The 14,292-nt window shown below is 41.9% G+C and overlaps 1 protein-coding gene and 1 non-coding gene across 9 annotated transcripts in view; both read right to left on the bottom strand.

Moving 5' to 3' along the window:
- UBAP2 (ubiquitin associated protein 2) overlaps nt 1-14,292 on the bottom strand; it is a 130,065-nt gene that overhangs the window by 12,545 nt on the left and 103,228 nt on the right. For all 8 annotated transcript variants that reach the window (XM_066256899.1, XM_066256903.1, XM_066256900.1 and 5 more), the window contains 5 exons: nt 12,960-13,234; nt 11,103-11,272; nt 9,676-9,889; nt 4,720-4,759; nt 923-1,106 (listed from right to left, as the gene is read on the bottom strand). In XM_066256899.1, the coding sequence (XP_066112996.1) occupies nt 923-1,106; nt 4,720-4,759; nt 9,676-9,889; nt 11,103-11,272; nt 12,960-13,234 (883 nt within the window). The remainder of the gene's footprint in view (nt 1-922; nt 1,107-4,719; nt 4,760-9,675; nt 9,890-11,102; nt 11,273-12,959; nt 13,235-14,292) is intronic.
- On the bottom strand, nt 1,744-1,827 carry LOC136327609 (small nucleolar RNA SNORD121A). The gene has a single exon (XR_010729793.1). It is a non-coding gene; the product is annotated as a small nucleolar RNA SNORD121A (small nucleolar RNA).

Genomic DNA, 14,292 nt, shown 5'->3' with positions numbered 1-14,292 from the left:
TCTCAAGGGTCACCCACCAAGAAGATCTGGAACATCCTGGCCTGGGAAACCTCCAGGACCTGTTTCAGGCCGCCACAACCATCTGCTCTTTAGACCAGAAACAGTAAGAATAGGATTGCACTGAGAACACTGTCAGCCTTGGAGACCCCATTAAATCTGTGTGTGAGGGACGGAAGTTCCTAGGTTCAATCCCACATGTCAGAATTACAGCCTGAAATCCCATCATATCCAGAATGCAAATCAAATGCTTTTTCTTCTGGCTTAAAGGGAGAAATAAGTGAACTCTACTTAGAAGAAACAGGGTGAGACCCTGGTTGGTTAGCTCAGTCAGAGCATTGTCCCAAAATGCCAAGGCTGTGTGTTCAACCCCTAGTCAGGGCACATACCGGAGCAACCAGTGAGTGAATAACTAGGTGGAACAACAAATAAATGCTTCTCTCTAAAATCAACCCATTTAAAAAAAAAATGACACAGTGTGAGGACCACATGAAACCCATTCTCCTACACCCTGTTCTAATGACTTAATCTGTGAAGCCACGACAAGTGCAAGTCAAAGATCTGCTCAGAAACACAAAAGCATTCTCACGCTGTATTAGTAACAGGAGCCCAGGGCTGGGAGGAGAGGCTCAGCTAGTGGCACCATCCTGAGGGTTGAAGAAGAGCAGCAGCCACCCCTTGGCTCCACCCACATTTCCAGGGGGCCCAGTGCTATGTGACAGCAGAGGTACCACAGGCATTCAAGTTTATCTCCGGTGCACTGGTGACTTCACCAGCCCAAATTTACTTTACAGCATTACTGCAAAAGGCCAGGACATCATGCTAGGGGCAACACTAAGTTTTGACCATGGGAAGAGCCTTCTATAAAGGCTCCAGGACATCACCCCAGTGGGCTTCTCATTCTGGGCCCGTATCTTCCCCATACCTGCTAAGCTGAGAGAGGGGGCTGCTGGACAGGTCACCAGGCTGGGACAAGGAGGGCAAAGTGGCAGTGTGCTGAGATGCAGAGGGTAGATGCGTATTGCAGGAGGTGGTGCTGGGCAGGGAGCCCACAGACGGAAGGGCAGACGGAGGGTCTGTTGTCTTTGGAGCTGGAACGGATGGAGTAGCTGTAAGAAACAGATCTGGTTAACTCTAATCCAACTTGAATATCTGAAATATGCTCAATGTCTTGTGATATGTCAGGCCCAACTGAGACATATATAAAGTTATATTCCCCATGCAAAATGCCCAAGCATATCCAGTCTGTCAGGTATGATTATCAAAAGGACACGTGATGGTCAGATGAATAGGACTCAGGTAGACTACAAAAATGACATGTTTATAATCATAAACTGTCCTTGATGTGGACATACTTCTCCCAGCTAAAGAAAAAGCTGAACCTAAGCTACATCCAGAAAGAGGCTCTGAGCTTGATATATATAATTATAAAATAAGGCAAAATTTCATTAGAAAGCTGAAGAGTAGACAATGAAAATCTGGTGGGCGAGACCACCCAAGGTGTAGGTCTTTGTGTCTATCAAATCAGGCTGATCTTGTGAAAGCTCAAAGCCAATTTAAGGCAAGTGGAGTTTAGAGCGCAGGGTCCAACACTGTGGAGTTACATATCTAAAACCTGCAGAGACACAGCTGCTTTCCAACATCTACTTTCAAAAGCACTGGGGGCATTTCCTTCACATATGCTGGAAGACAGTAACCTCACAGCACATTAGGACTTCAGGAGACCATGAGAACAATCACTCCTAACTGCAGGAAAGACTCAGTTTTAGTTCCATCCACACATATGACTCGGATATGTGCTTGCAAATAAAGCATCATTGTCTTTTGCAGTTGGAGAAGCAAGCTTTACCTTCCTGCAGCACTCCCTGAGAGTCCAGTAGAAAATACCAGTCTTGCCCTGGCCAGTTGGCCCAGCAGTAGAGCATCGGCGTGGCATGTGGGAGTCCCCAGTTCGATTCCCAGCCAGTGCACACAGGAGAGGTGCCCATCTGCTTCTCCACCCCTCACCCTCTCCTTCCTCTTTGTCTCTCTCTTTCTCTCTTGCAGCCAAGGCTCCATGGGAGCAAAGTTGGCTCAGGCACTTAGGATGGCTCCATGGCCTCGGCCTCAGGCGCTAGAATGGCTCCGGTTGCAATGCAGCAACACCCCAGACGGGCACAGCATCGCCCCCTGGTGGGCATGCCAGGTGGATCCCGGTTGGGCACATGCGGGAATCTGTCTGTCTGCTTCCTCTCTGCTTCTGACTTCAGAAAAACACAAAAAGAAAATACCAGTCTCTAAAAGAAAGGACGATCAAAAACAAGCACAAGCAACAACAGGCTCAACATACAATGTGGTCAGTCCTTACAGTAGCCTTCACTTCCTGAGGCTTGCTTTTTACCAACAGTCTGTTACAAATACGATAGCTATTCTTATAGAAATCAGATGAAGAAGACACCACAGATCTCCCTGACCCAAAACTCAGACCATAAAGGTTACCTCCCTGGGTCTTGGATCACACTGATAACAGGTCCACAAAAAAGCTTCTCAAAAAACGAGTGTGTGTGTGTCTGTGAAAGAGATAGAGAAAGAATGGGTAGAGAAGAGAATATGGGAGATAAAAACCTAACATGTAGCCTGACCAGGAGGTGGCGCAGTGGATAGAGCATCGGACTGGGATGCCGAAGACTCAGGTTCGAGACCCCGAAGTCACCAGCATGAGCGCGAGCTCATCTGGCTTGAGGGGAAAAAAAAAAAAAAAAAAGAAAAAAAAAAAGTTCACCAGCTTGGATCCAAGGTCGCTGGCTCGAGCAAGGGGTCACTCGGTCTGCTTAAGGCCCGTGGTCAAGGCACATATGAGAAGGCAATCAATGAACAACTAAGGTGTCGCAACGAGAAACTGAAGATTGATGCTTCTCATCTCTCTCCATTCCTGTCTATCTGTCCCTGTCTATCCCTCTCTGACTCTCTCTCTGTCCCTGTAAAAAAACAAAAACAAAAAAAACCAAAAAAAACCCCTAACATGTATGCTAAGTTTTTCATACATTTCATATCTCACTATCTCATTTAAAATCTCCAAATCTTGCCCTAGCCGGATAGCTTGATTGGTTAGAGCACTGTCCCAAAGCATAGAGGTTGGTGGTTCGATCCCTGGTCAGGGAACATACAAGAGCAGATCAATGTTCCTCCCTATATCCCTCCCTCCGTCCCTCGCTAAAATCAATTTTTTAAAATCTTCAAATAATCTAGCACACCTTATGTAGTTTCAACCCCATGATTGAATAAAAGAAACAGCCACCATGGCTTGTGAAATGACAGCACCCTCTGATATACCATGTTCTCAGAGCAAACCATGTTATCTTTAAACAACTCTGGCAGTCCAGCAATTTCAAAACTCTGGGTAAATTGTATGTGTTATTTCAATTCCATCTTAGGCCAAGTCCAGTCTGGTAAAATTCCACGTCCATGCTCCAAAAATATTATGAATAAAAAGAGACCAGCTTCCATACTCAATACCCACTTGCCTAACTGAATGATCAACAAAAATCACCATAAACAACCACAGATAGGCTAGCCAAAAACAAAGGAAAGACACAACTAACCGGCATAATCTGTGCTATCTTCCATGATCACTGAGCTGTACTGGAATTGGGGGGTGTGAAGTGGAAGGGGTAATTCCTCTCAAGTGTTTATAGTGAACAACATGTTATCTCTTTTCCTAGTAACAGTCTGTCAGAACCTGTCTTTCTTGAACTAGCACATCAATTTTTGCTTTAAATCCTTCGTGCTCTAGCAAGCTGGCTCAGCGGCAGAGTGTTGGCCCAGCCTGTACAAGTCCCAGGTTTGATTCCCGGTCAGGGTACACAGGAGAAGTAACCATCTCCTTCTCCAGCCCTCCACCTTCCCCCCCTCTACCCTCCCATAGCCATGGCTCATTCGAGCAAGTTTGCCCCAGGTGATGAGGATGGTACCATGGCCTTGCCTCAGGTGCTTAGCTCAGTTGCTGAGCAATGGAGTAATGGCCCCAGATGGTTAGAGCATCACCCCATAAGTGGCTTGCAGGGTGGATCCCAGTCAGGGCACATGTGGAAGTCCGTCTCTCTGCCTCCCTGCCTCGCCTTTAATAAAAAAGTCCTTTACATGATTGGAGTGAGAGCCCTATAACCATATCAGAATCTGTACCTCTGAGAAGGCATCTTTTATTTATTTAAATTTTTTTATTTATTTAAATTTTTTTATTTTATTTATTCATTTTAGAGAGGAGACAGAGAGGGACAGAGAGAGACAGAGAGAGACAGAGACAGGGGGAGGAGCTGGAAGCATCAACTCCCATATGTGCCTTGACCAGGCAAGCCCAGGGTTTTTGAACCAGCGACCTCAGCATTTCCAGGTCGATGCTTTATCCACTGTGCTACCACAGGTCAGGCCTGAGAAGGCATCTTTTAAATCGATACTACACTCCAGGTAAAGTCTGACTAGGGCAGAATATGGGACACTATTACTTCATTTCTAATACCACCACCAGCTACAATCTGGTCACATGGGAATCTCTAGCTAAACTTCTAAAGCCTAAAAAAGAAAGGATGGCAACAATGGATCAGAAGTAGCTATCAGAAAAAAAACATAAAAGGAAAATTTTTGCAAAATTAGCCATTAGTTTACTATATGCCTGGTGAAGTTAGCAATGCTCTTTTGTTTTGTTTTGTTTCCACCAGTCATGACGATAATAGCTTATATACTTACTGTCTACTCTTTGCTGACTTCGACCACCACCATGCCCGTTCTATAAGGAAGAGAAAATAAAGTATGTAAACCTACAGAATTAAAAATACTTAGATAACTATCTATTGGAATTTAACCACAAACACATGAAACATAATCAAGGAACAATGGCCTGTTTTAGTTTGTCTTTTCATAAAATGAGGGGCAATATGACAAAATCTTAATAAAGCCCAAGGAGCTGACATTTTTGAAAAATGAGATTGGGAATTTGAGGAAGTTAAACGGTATACAACCTAAGACCCAAATTGCAGGAAACAGTCCTAAAAATTACTGAGTACTACAAAGAAAATAAGAACTCCCGTTACACAGAAATCACCAGAAACCTTTCTGTCTCATATATATAGTCTGTCTCATTAAAATCACTCATGCAAAAAAAAAAAAAAATAGTTTCAAAATTGTAACAAAGATAGCTTTCATACAAAGAACAATATTTTATATTAATAGTAAAATGGTTCTCAGAGAAAAAGAGATGTTACTTTGAAACATGGCTTTTCTGACTTGGGTGGGGGAGTGTTTTAGGACAGTGGGATAGTCCCAAAAAGAGGAGAACATGGTAACAACTGGTTCGAGTTAACCATAAGGCATTTCATTAGAACCACTCATAAGGAAAACTTTTGTTTTCACAGACAGCATGGAAGACATGGCAATAGAGTGATTGATAATGGAGTCTACAAGGTTCAGACACTGTTCCCCTAGATGCAAGAAAGAAGCTAACAAAAATTTTCTTCTTATAAATGTCAAAACTAGTAAAGAAAAACACAAACCTTATAGCTGTTACCTCTACATTAATTCAAATCCAGTAAAACTTCTGATCATGAAATGTTATTTACAACATATTTTATTATTAAAACAATTAGATCATTTACAAGAAATGTAAACAATAAAACAGAATTACTAGAGGAAAAAACCCCCACAAGTTAAAAGGCTATACAGTTAGGGAAAGGGAAGCAACACACTTCAATATGTTGGGTTGGCAAGAAAGTAATTTCGGTTTTGTAGTGTGAAATAAAACTTTAATCAATTATATATTTCCATTTTGTTCAATGACCTTTTGCCATCTTTCTTACAGCTTCATGATTCCGCACTCATAGAAATTCTGGTATGATGGCAAAAAACTGAACCAAGTGCGATTTAAGGCCATCATCATTTGTGAAAGTTTTACCATTCAAGTTTTGCAAACTTCGAAATAAGTGGTAATCAGATGGTGCCAGGTCAGGGCTGTATGGGGGATGCGACATCACTTTCCAACCAAGCTCCAATAATTTCCCTCGAGTTACTAAAGATATGTGAAGCTTTGCATTATCATGGTGGAACACAATTCCTTGGCGATTTGCCAATTCTGGCCGTTTTTTCTTTGCTTCATCCAGTTTCACTAGTTGTTGACAGTAAAAATCTGCATTGATCGTCTGGTTTCTTGGAAGCAGCTCAAAATACACACCTCTGTACGCCCACCAAATTGACAGCATGACCTTTTTTTGATGCAATTCAGCTTTAGATGTGGTTTGTGCTGGTTCATCACGCTTGGACCATGATCGTTTTCAAATGATGTTACTGTAAATGAGCCATTTTTCAGCACCAGTGATGATTCTTTTCAAAAAAGGGTTAGTTTCATTGCGCTTGAGATGCATATCGCAAATATTGATTCATTGTGTTAAGTGAATCTCTTTCAATGCATGCGGAACGCAAATACTGAGCTTCTTAGCAAGTGTACAACATTTTAAGTGATTTTCAATTGTTGTATGTGGTACATTTAACCTCTCTGCAATCTCTTGTACAGTTATATGATGATTCTCTTCAGTGATGGCTTTGATTTGGTCATCATCAACTTCAGTAGGTCACCCAGAACGTTGGTCATCTTTGAGTGAAAATTCTCCAGAACAGAATTTTTTAAACCAATTCTGACACGTGCGTTCTGTTATGCAATCAACACCATAAACTTCACATATCTTTTTGTGAGCCTCAGCAGCTTTCTTTCCTTTACGGAAATAAAAAAGTAAAATATGCCAAAAATGTTCACTACTGCACTCTATGTTAAAATTGACCCCAAACAGCTACAAACAAAATTACGCACAATTTGCTTCTAAAGTAACCTAAATGTGACTAATATCAAATGTCAAAAGGAAAAAACCAAAACACTGACAGAAGTCCTTCAAAACAATTACAATGCTATGTGTGACAACTAAAAATACTTTCTTGTCAACCCAATATAATGACAGGAAGAGAGCAATAAAAATTCTACTCTTTGCCACTCTCTAAACTAAGATCACTGCTCACAAAACATATAGACACAGCATCGAGCATTTGCATCCTGAACAGCACAGACCCTGACATAAAAGGAGTCTTCTCAAAACTACACCCAGAGGCCCTGGCCGGGTGGCTCAATGGATAGAACATCATCCCAGCATGCTGATGTTGCAGGTTTGACCCCTGGTCAGGACACATATGAGAAGCAATCAAGGAGTACACAACTAAATGGAACTAAGTGAAACAGCAAGTTGATGCTTCTCTCACTCTCTTTGGCCCCCCTTACTCTCTCCCACTCTCAAATCAATGGGAAAATTAAAAAAGAAAATACAGTAGGCAACAAGAATAAAAAAGGGGAACAGCACACAGCAGCCATCAAACCTGATGTATATTTCAGTCCACCTTGAAAATCATTTTTAAAACACAAACAACAGACAAGCTGGCACAATACAGGAGTCACAATACCCGTGGTGGGGAAATTCTAGGCAGAAGAATGGTGGCAGCAAAAGTAAAGAAGTATCAAATGGTTGAGAAAATCAGAAATCTATAGGGGTTTTGGCTTAGCTAGCCCAGCAAGGAATGAGGTGAACAGTGATATGTGCAAACAAAACAAGAGGTAAAGTTAGAGCTGGAACTGTGATGTCATATAAAGAGTTAAGCTTGGATAGCATGCAGTCTGACTTAATTAGAAACTGTACAGACCAGCACTGTCCGAAGAAACATTCTGCAATAGTGGAAATATTCTGTATGTGCATAGCCCTATATTCTAGCCACTAACCACAGCTGGATATTCAGCACTTCAAATATGGTTACTGTGTCTGAGGAACTGAACTTTTGTTAATTTAGTTGAAATAAACTACTACGTGTGGCTAGTGGTTATATTGGAAAGCACAGGTATAAACTTCATGTTAAAGATAACAGAACAAGAATGCATGGCTATTTGCCTGACCTGTGGTGGTGCAGTGTATAAAGCATCAACCTGGAATGCTGAGGTCGCCAGTTCAAAACTCTAGGCTTGCCTGGTCAAGGCACATATGGGAGTTGATGCTTCCTGCTCCTCCCCTTTTTCTTTTTCTCTTTCTCTCCTCTCACTAAAATTAATTTAAAAAAAACACACAGCTTTAATTTTTTTTTTTTGTATTTTTCTGAAATGAGAAGCGGGGAGACAGAGAGACAGACTCCCGCATGCGCCCAACAGGGATCCACCCAGTATGCCCACCAGGAGGCGATGCTCTGCCCTTCTGTGGCATCACTCCATTGCAACCAGAGCCACTCTAGCACCTGAGGCAGAGGCCATGGAGCCGTCCTCAGCATCTGGGCCAACTTTGTTCCAATGGAGCCTTAGCTGTGGGAGGGGAAGAGAGAGGTAGAGGAAAAGGAGAGGGGGAAGGGTGCAGAAGCAGTGGGTGCTTCTCTTGTGTACCCTGGCTAGGAATAGAACCTGGGACTTCCACATGCTGGGCTGCCGCTGTACCACTGAGCCAACTGGCCAGGGCCAAAAATATATATAAACCCAGAAAGACTAATACAAGTGAAATAAGGGTAACTGACTTAGTTGACCTGGTAAAACCAAATCCTAAGCCTACTACTAGTAGGAAAATCCAGAAAACAAAGAACGATACCAAGCAACTCAGTACCAGATAACCTAGAAAGTAGGAGTGGATAAAGGGTTAAATGGAGGAGGATTTGTTTAAAGGATGTCCAGATTCCAAACCACCCTACCCTCTGTTTACACAGCAGGCTGAATGTCCACTCCTACCATTTCCCATAGGCTCTGAACTTGATCAAGGTAGCACATAGCCAGGGGTACTATAAAAAACAGATGAATCAAGTCAATGTAGACAAAACTAATATTCCAAGGGCAGCCTTCTTTTTCCACTAGGCTCTAATGGTACTGACAAATAGGATAGGCCCTATAGGAAAGAGACTAGAAGAACAGTCCCTGGATAATCTAAATAAGTTCAACAAAAAAGGCCCAACAGGGCTGACAAAGAATAAAAAAAAAGGAAACCGCCTGCCCATGCTGTTCTACATCAAAGCCCACATTTAACAACCTAACCCCTCAGCCCACATCAGAGATCCTTAGTTAACCTTTTAGTGTCAAGTAGGCAGCCTGGAATCATCAGACATTTGAGGAAAATATCTAACATAAAAAATGAAAAATGTAAGAAGGGAGGTAAAAAGAAACTTTTAATTAGAGATGCACAGATTATCTCCTGCTTAGAGGTTAGAAAATACACCCAAATTTCTACTAGGCCAATTCAACTATTTTTAATATTTTTATGTTATTGTACACTTTTTTTGTTGTTATTGTACACTTTTTAAAGTAGCTTTCACCAGTAATGCTTGAATATTTTTGCTTCACAGGCAACTAAAATATTATAGATTATAGTCCCCTCTTACCCCATTCAAACTACTACAAATAATTTGGGGTGTGTCTTTATACTATCCTTATACTAAGATTCTGGGTACATTCACACACACTCCTGTGTATATGCTGCATGAAATGCAGGTTTCAAATGAGATGCCTACTATTAGCAAATTCAACAAACTAAGAGGATTCTACTCAAAAGGCTAGCCAATTTATAAAAGAAAGTTTCAGTCAAAAAAGCTTAATTTCCCAAACTACACACTGAGCTCCAAACAGAAGAAGAAACCTGCAAGAGCACTTACTGTGGCCGTTCCTGGAGCTGACTCCGATAGACTCCCAGAGCTTTGGTATACAACCCTGTTTTGCACAGAATTCTGGTCATAGGAGGAAGACGTTGTTACTGGACTAGTGGAGCTCAGGGACGAGCTGGTCAGACTGGAGGAGGTAATGACTGAAGTTGTATAGGTGGAGTTCTGTACTGCACTGGTCATTGGTAGAGAGGTATTCGAAGAGTCACTACAAAGAATAAAAAGTATTAGACATAAATTTGTGTCAATTTACATGGCTTCATGAAACAGAACTACTTCATCACTTTGTCATACTCTAAATTAAATAAACATGTCTACATCTACAGTCTTAAATTTATTAACAATGCAATGAAGATTCAAAGCAACCCCCCCAGTCTAGCGCAACCACCCCAAAAGCTAGACCCAGCTAATTTAACTGACAGGCAGAAGCACAGCTTTAAGAATCGTAAGGAATCAAGATGTCTGAGACCATCTTTAGAAAGGAAACCTAAGCAAACATCAGGTTTGAGCTCTGGAAAGTTGAATAATTAACAATAAAATAAAATCTAAAATCTAAAATCTAGGCTTCTCAGCCCTGACCAGTTCTCAGTTGGTTAGACATTTTCCTGATACGCCAAGGTTGTGGGTTCTATCTGGTCAGAGCACATACAAAAGTCAACCAATGAACGCAGAAATAACTAGAACTAATCAATGTCTCTCTCCTTTCCAATCAATAAATAAAGATTAAGGAAAAAAATTAAATCTGGGCTTCTCTATTTTTATAACACATTCCACTGAAAAAAGTAAATGTTGGCAAGATGTGAAGAAATTACATCCCTCAGAGATTACTCATAGAAATGTAAAACGCTGCAGCCAATGCAGAAAACGTATATAAGACTTACCATATAATCTAGCAATTCCCAGATATACATCCAAAAAATTAAAAGCACACAAAGTTTGTATCTGAATGCTCATAGCAGCTTGATTCATAATAGCCAAAAAGTGGGAAACAACCCACATGTCCATCAACTGATGAATAAGATAAATGCAGTATGTCTGTACAATAAAATATTTTCTGGAAACAAAATGCATGTGTGCTACAACATATATGAATCTGAAAACACTATGCCAAGTGAAAGAAGTCAGTCACAAACAGCCATAAACTGCATGATTCTAGTTATATGAAATGTCCAAAATAGGCAACTCCAGAGGCAGATTATTGGTTGCCAGGGGATGAGGGGAGGGGGAAACTGGGAGTGACTGCTAATAGGAACAGGGTGTTTTTTTTAAGGTGAAGGAAGAAAAGTTCTGGGTTAAATACCGTGATGGCTATACAAAGCCACTACCACAGAGTGTACTGTCTGTCTCCACCAGGTGATTTCTTCAGCTCTATTTTGTTTTCCCTTGCAAACAAAACACCAGAAAAGTGGGAAGTTGTGTACCTTAAAGACTTTGAATACAAGCTGATGGGAATCTGGTTACTATTTTCACTGCTTGCAACTGATCCATATTCAGAGATAGATGATTCTGATCCAAATTCCAAGGCACCAAACTGAACATTTAATCCTGTGACATCTGCCGAACCAGGCATTTCCACGGCAGAAGCTGGGATCTGAAAAAGCAAAGCCGCATGTAAGGAACAGGTCATGGATCCCAAGTCCCAAAGGCCTACAAAAGAGCCAAATGGACACTGGGTTCCTAGGACACAGCTGGCAGTCCTGAGCAACAAGGAAAAGGTTGAAAGAAAGGAAAAAGGAATAGAATTTTTAAATAAGAGATAGAAGGGAAAAGAGCAAAGAAAAATTAACAGTTAATAGGAGAATGGTCAGTGCTGCCAAATGCTTCCTCAGAGCAATAAGGGGGAGGCAGCTGCGGTCAGGGATGAGTGAAGGAGAACTCTTTAAAGCAGTGGTCCTCAACCTTTTTTGGGCTACGCACCGGTTTAATGTCAGAAAATATTTTCACGACTGGCCTTTATTTAGGGTGGGATGGATAAATGTATCACGTGACCAAGACAAGTGTCAAGAGGGAGTCTTAGACGGATGTAACAGAGAGAATTTGGTCATTTTCAAAAATTAAACATTGGCCCTGGCCGGTTGGCTCAGTGGTAGGGCGTCGGCCTGGCATGCAGGAGTCCTGGGTTCGATTCCCGGCCAGAGTCCTGGGTTCAATTCCCGGCCAGGGCACACAGGTGAAGCGCCCATCTGCTTCTCCACCCCTCCCCCTCTCCTTCCCTCTCTTCCCCTCCCGCAGCTAAGGCTTCACTGGAGCAAAGTTTGTCCGGGCCCTGAGGATGGCTCCTTGGCCTCTGCCTCAGGCGCTAGAATGGCTCTGGTTGCAACAGAGCGATGCCCCAGATGGGCAGAGCAGCGCACCCTGGTGGGCGTGCCGGGTGGATCCCGGTCGGGCACATGCGGGAGTCTGTCTGACTGCCTCCCCATTTCCAACTTCAGAAAAATACAAAAAAATAAAAATAAAAAAAATAAAACATCATTCAGACTTAAATATAAATAAAACGGAAATAATGTAAGTTATTTATTCTTTCTCTGTAGACCGGTATCAAATGGCCCACGGACCGATACCGGTCCGTGGCCCGGGGGTTGGGGACCACTGCTTTAAAGCACTATCTGAGGCCCTGGATGGTTGGCTAAGTGGCAGAGCATAGGCCTGGTGTGTGGAAGTCAAGAGTTCAAGTCTCAGGGCACACAGGAGAAGCGACCACCTGCTTCTCTACCCCTCCCCCTCCCGTCTCTCTCTCAACCTTTACCACAGCCAAGGCTCAATTAGTTCACTAGAGGGTTGGTCCTGGGTGCTGAGGATGGCTCAGTGGAGCCTCTGTCCCAGGTACTAAAAATAGCTCATTTACCAAGCAACAGATAGTCCCAGATGGACAGAGTATCCACCCTAGAGGGCTTGCCAGGTAGATCCTGGTTGGGGCACATACGGGTGTCTGTCTCTCTGCCCCCCCTGCTCTCATTTAATTTGAAACAAACAAACAAAAAACCATTATTTGGTCAAAGACCCACTTGTCCTCCATGTATGGGACACAGCTAAATACAAAAAACCATCAGATTTTTCGAGCCAGACTCTATTAACTTGAATTAGCAGTCTGTCTCTTAGCACAAACCCATTGCCTCTAATATGAAGCCAGTCGCTCACAAACTGCTAATTCCTCTAAAGCAGTAAGCTATGTGCTTGAAAATAGCACATCCAGCTTCTGAGACTTGCTAACCCAACATTTAAACTAAATGTGAAAATATATCCACCTTGAGACTGTCACTTCCTGATGGGATACATACCTTGGAAGCTGGAGGCATCCGCCGCTTAGAAAGTTTGATGTGTTTAGGCTGTGGCTGGTGGGTAGATGAAGAGATGTTTTTGACAGTCAGGCTGGGAAGCTGCAAGACTTTGTTCACAGTGGTGGTACTGTCTCTGGGTGTTGACTCTTGGAGTTTTACCTGGACAGGAAAGGACTCCAACCCAGGAGGAGGAACAGTAACTGCCTGAGTCTGGTGCTGCTGTCGCTGGCTCAACTGGCTAAGAACTGGGGATGGTTCAGGCTGAGATTTAAAGTCTAGAAAATATGTAAAGAAGGGGTAAAAAAAGGGTAAGCAACAATCAATTTTGGCACACAGGCTTAGAGATCCCTCTTCCACCATCAATGGTAGTGAAGAGTTATAGTCACCAATTTCTCCCAACCATCTTCTAGCTGACCCATCAGTGTTCTGTGTGCAAGCATGCTGTGTGCATGTAATGTATGAGGAGAGGGGAGTGGGCTTACAGTTTTGAGTATGCAAAACACAGAGTTTATTCTTGTATTATTATTACTTATTATTATATTATTTGTATTACAATTGTCAACCTACTTTTGACTGACCTTGCACATGAAAATGGAAAGGGATGCCTGAATGTGTTGCTAATTTCTTAAGCAGAGAGAATATCCAGTTTATGCTAAAGCATGTGTGGGGTTGGGAGTGGGTAAGGATAGTATGGAGTTGCTATATATCTGGCCTTTAGCACACAGAGAATTATAATTTTGTTTCTTTATAAATTTTCTCCTAAACTTTTGAAAATTATTTTACTAAAGTTTTTCACTAACATATGTAGTATTACAAAATTCAAAAGGAACAAAAATGTGTATAATGATTACCAATCACCCTTCCACCCTGTCCCCAGATTCACTTCAGAGGCAGACACTGTACCTGATTTCTTTGTATCTTTAAAGATAGTATTTCAGTATAAACACATATACAAAGACACACACACATTATCTAGCTAGATAGCTAGATATCTATCATCTTGCATTCTCACAAACCATTCAGGTTTCAGAGACTGTTCCATATTAATGTGAAAGGAGCTAGCCACTTCATTTTCACAGCCACACAATAATCCAGTGTACACAAGTATAGTATTCTAAAACTAGTACAATATTAGCAGACTTCCAGATTTTCCAATCTCTTGCTATGGAAAACAATGTTGCAATAACTATTCTTAGGTAAGACATTTTGCTCAAGTATAATTATACCTACAGAATCAGCTGCTGAATGGAGTGCTGGTTCAAAGAGTGACCATATTCTAAATTTCAACAAACACTTCAAAATTCCTATCCATACATAGAAAACAAATATATAT

This window comes from Saccopteryx bilineata, chromosome 2, assembly GCF_036850765.1.
Source record: "Saccopteryx bilineata isolate mSacBil1 chromosome 2, mSacBil1_pri_phased_curated, whole genome shotgun sequence".
In the NCBI taxonomy this organism is placed as follows: Eukaryota; Metazoa; Chordata; class Mammalia; order Chiroptera; family Emballonuridae; genus Saccopteryx; species Saccopteryx bilineata.
This window is presented reverse-complemented; position numbering and strand designations above follow the sequence as displayed.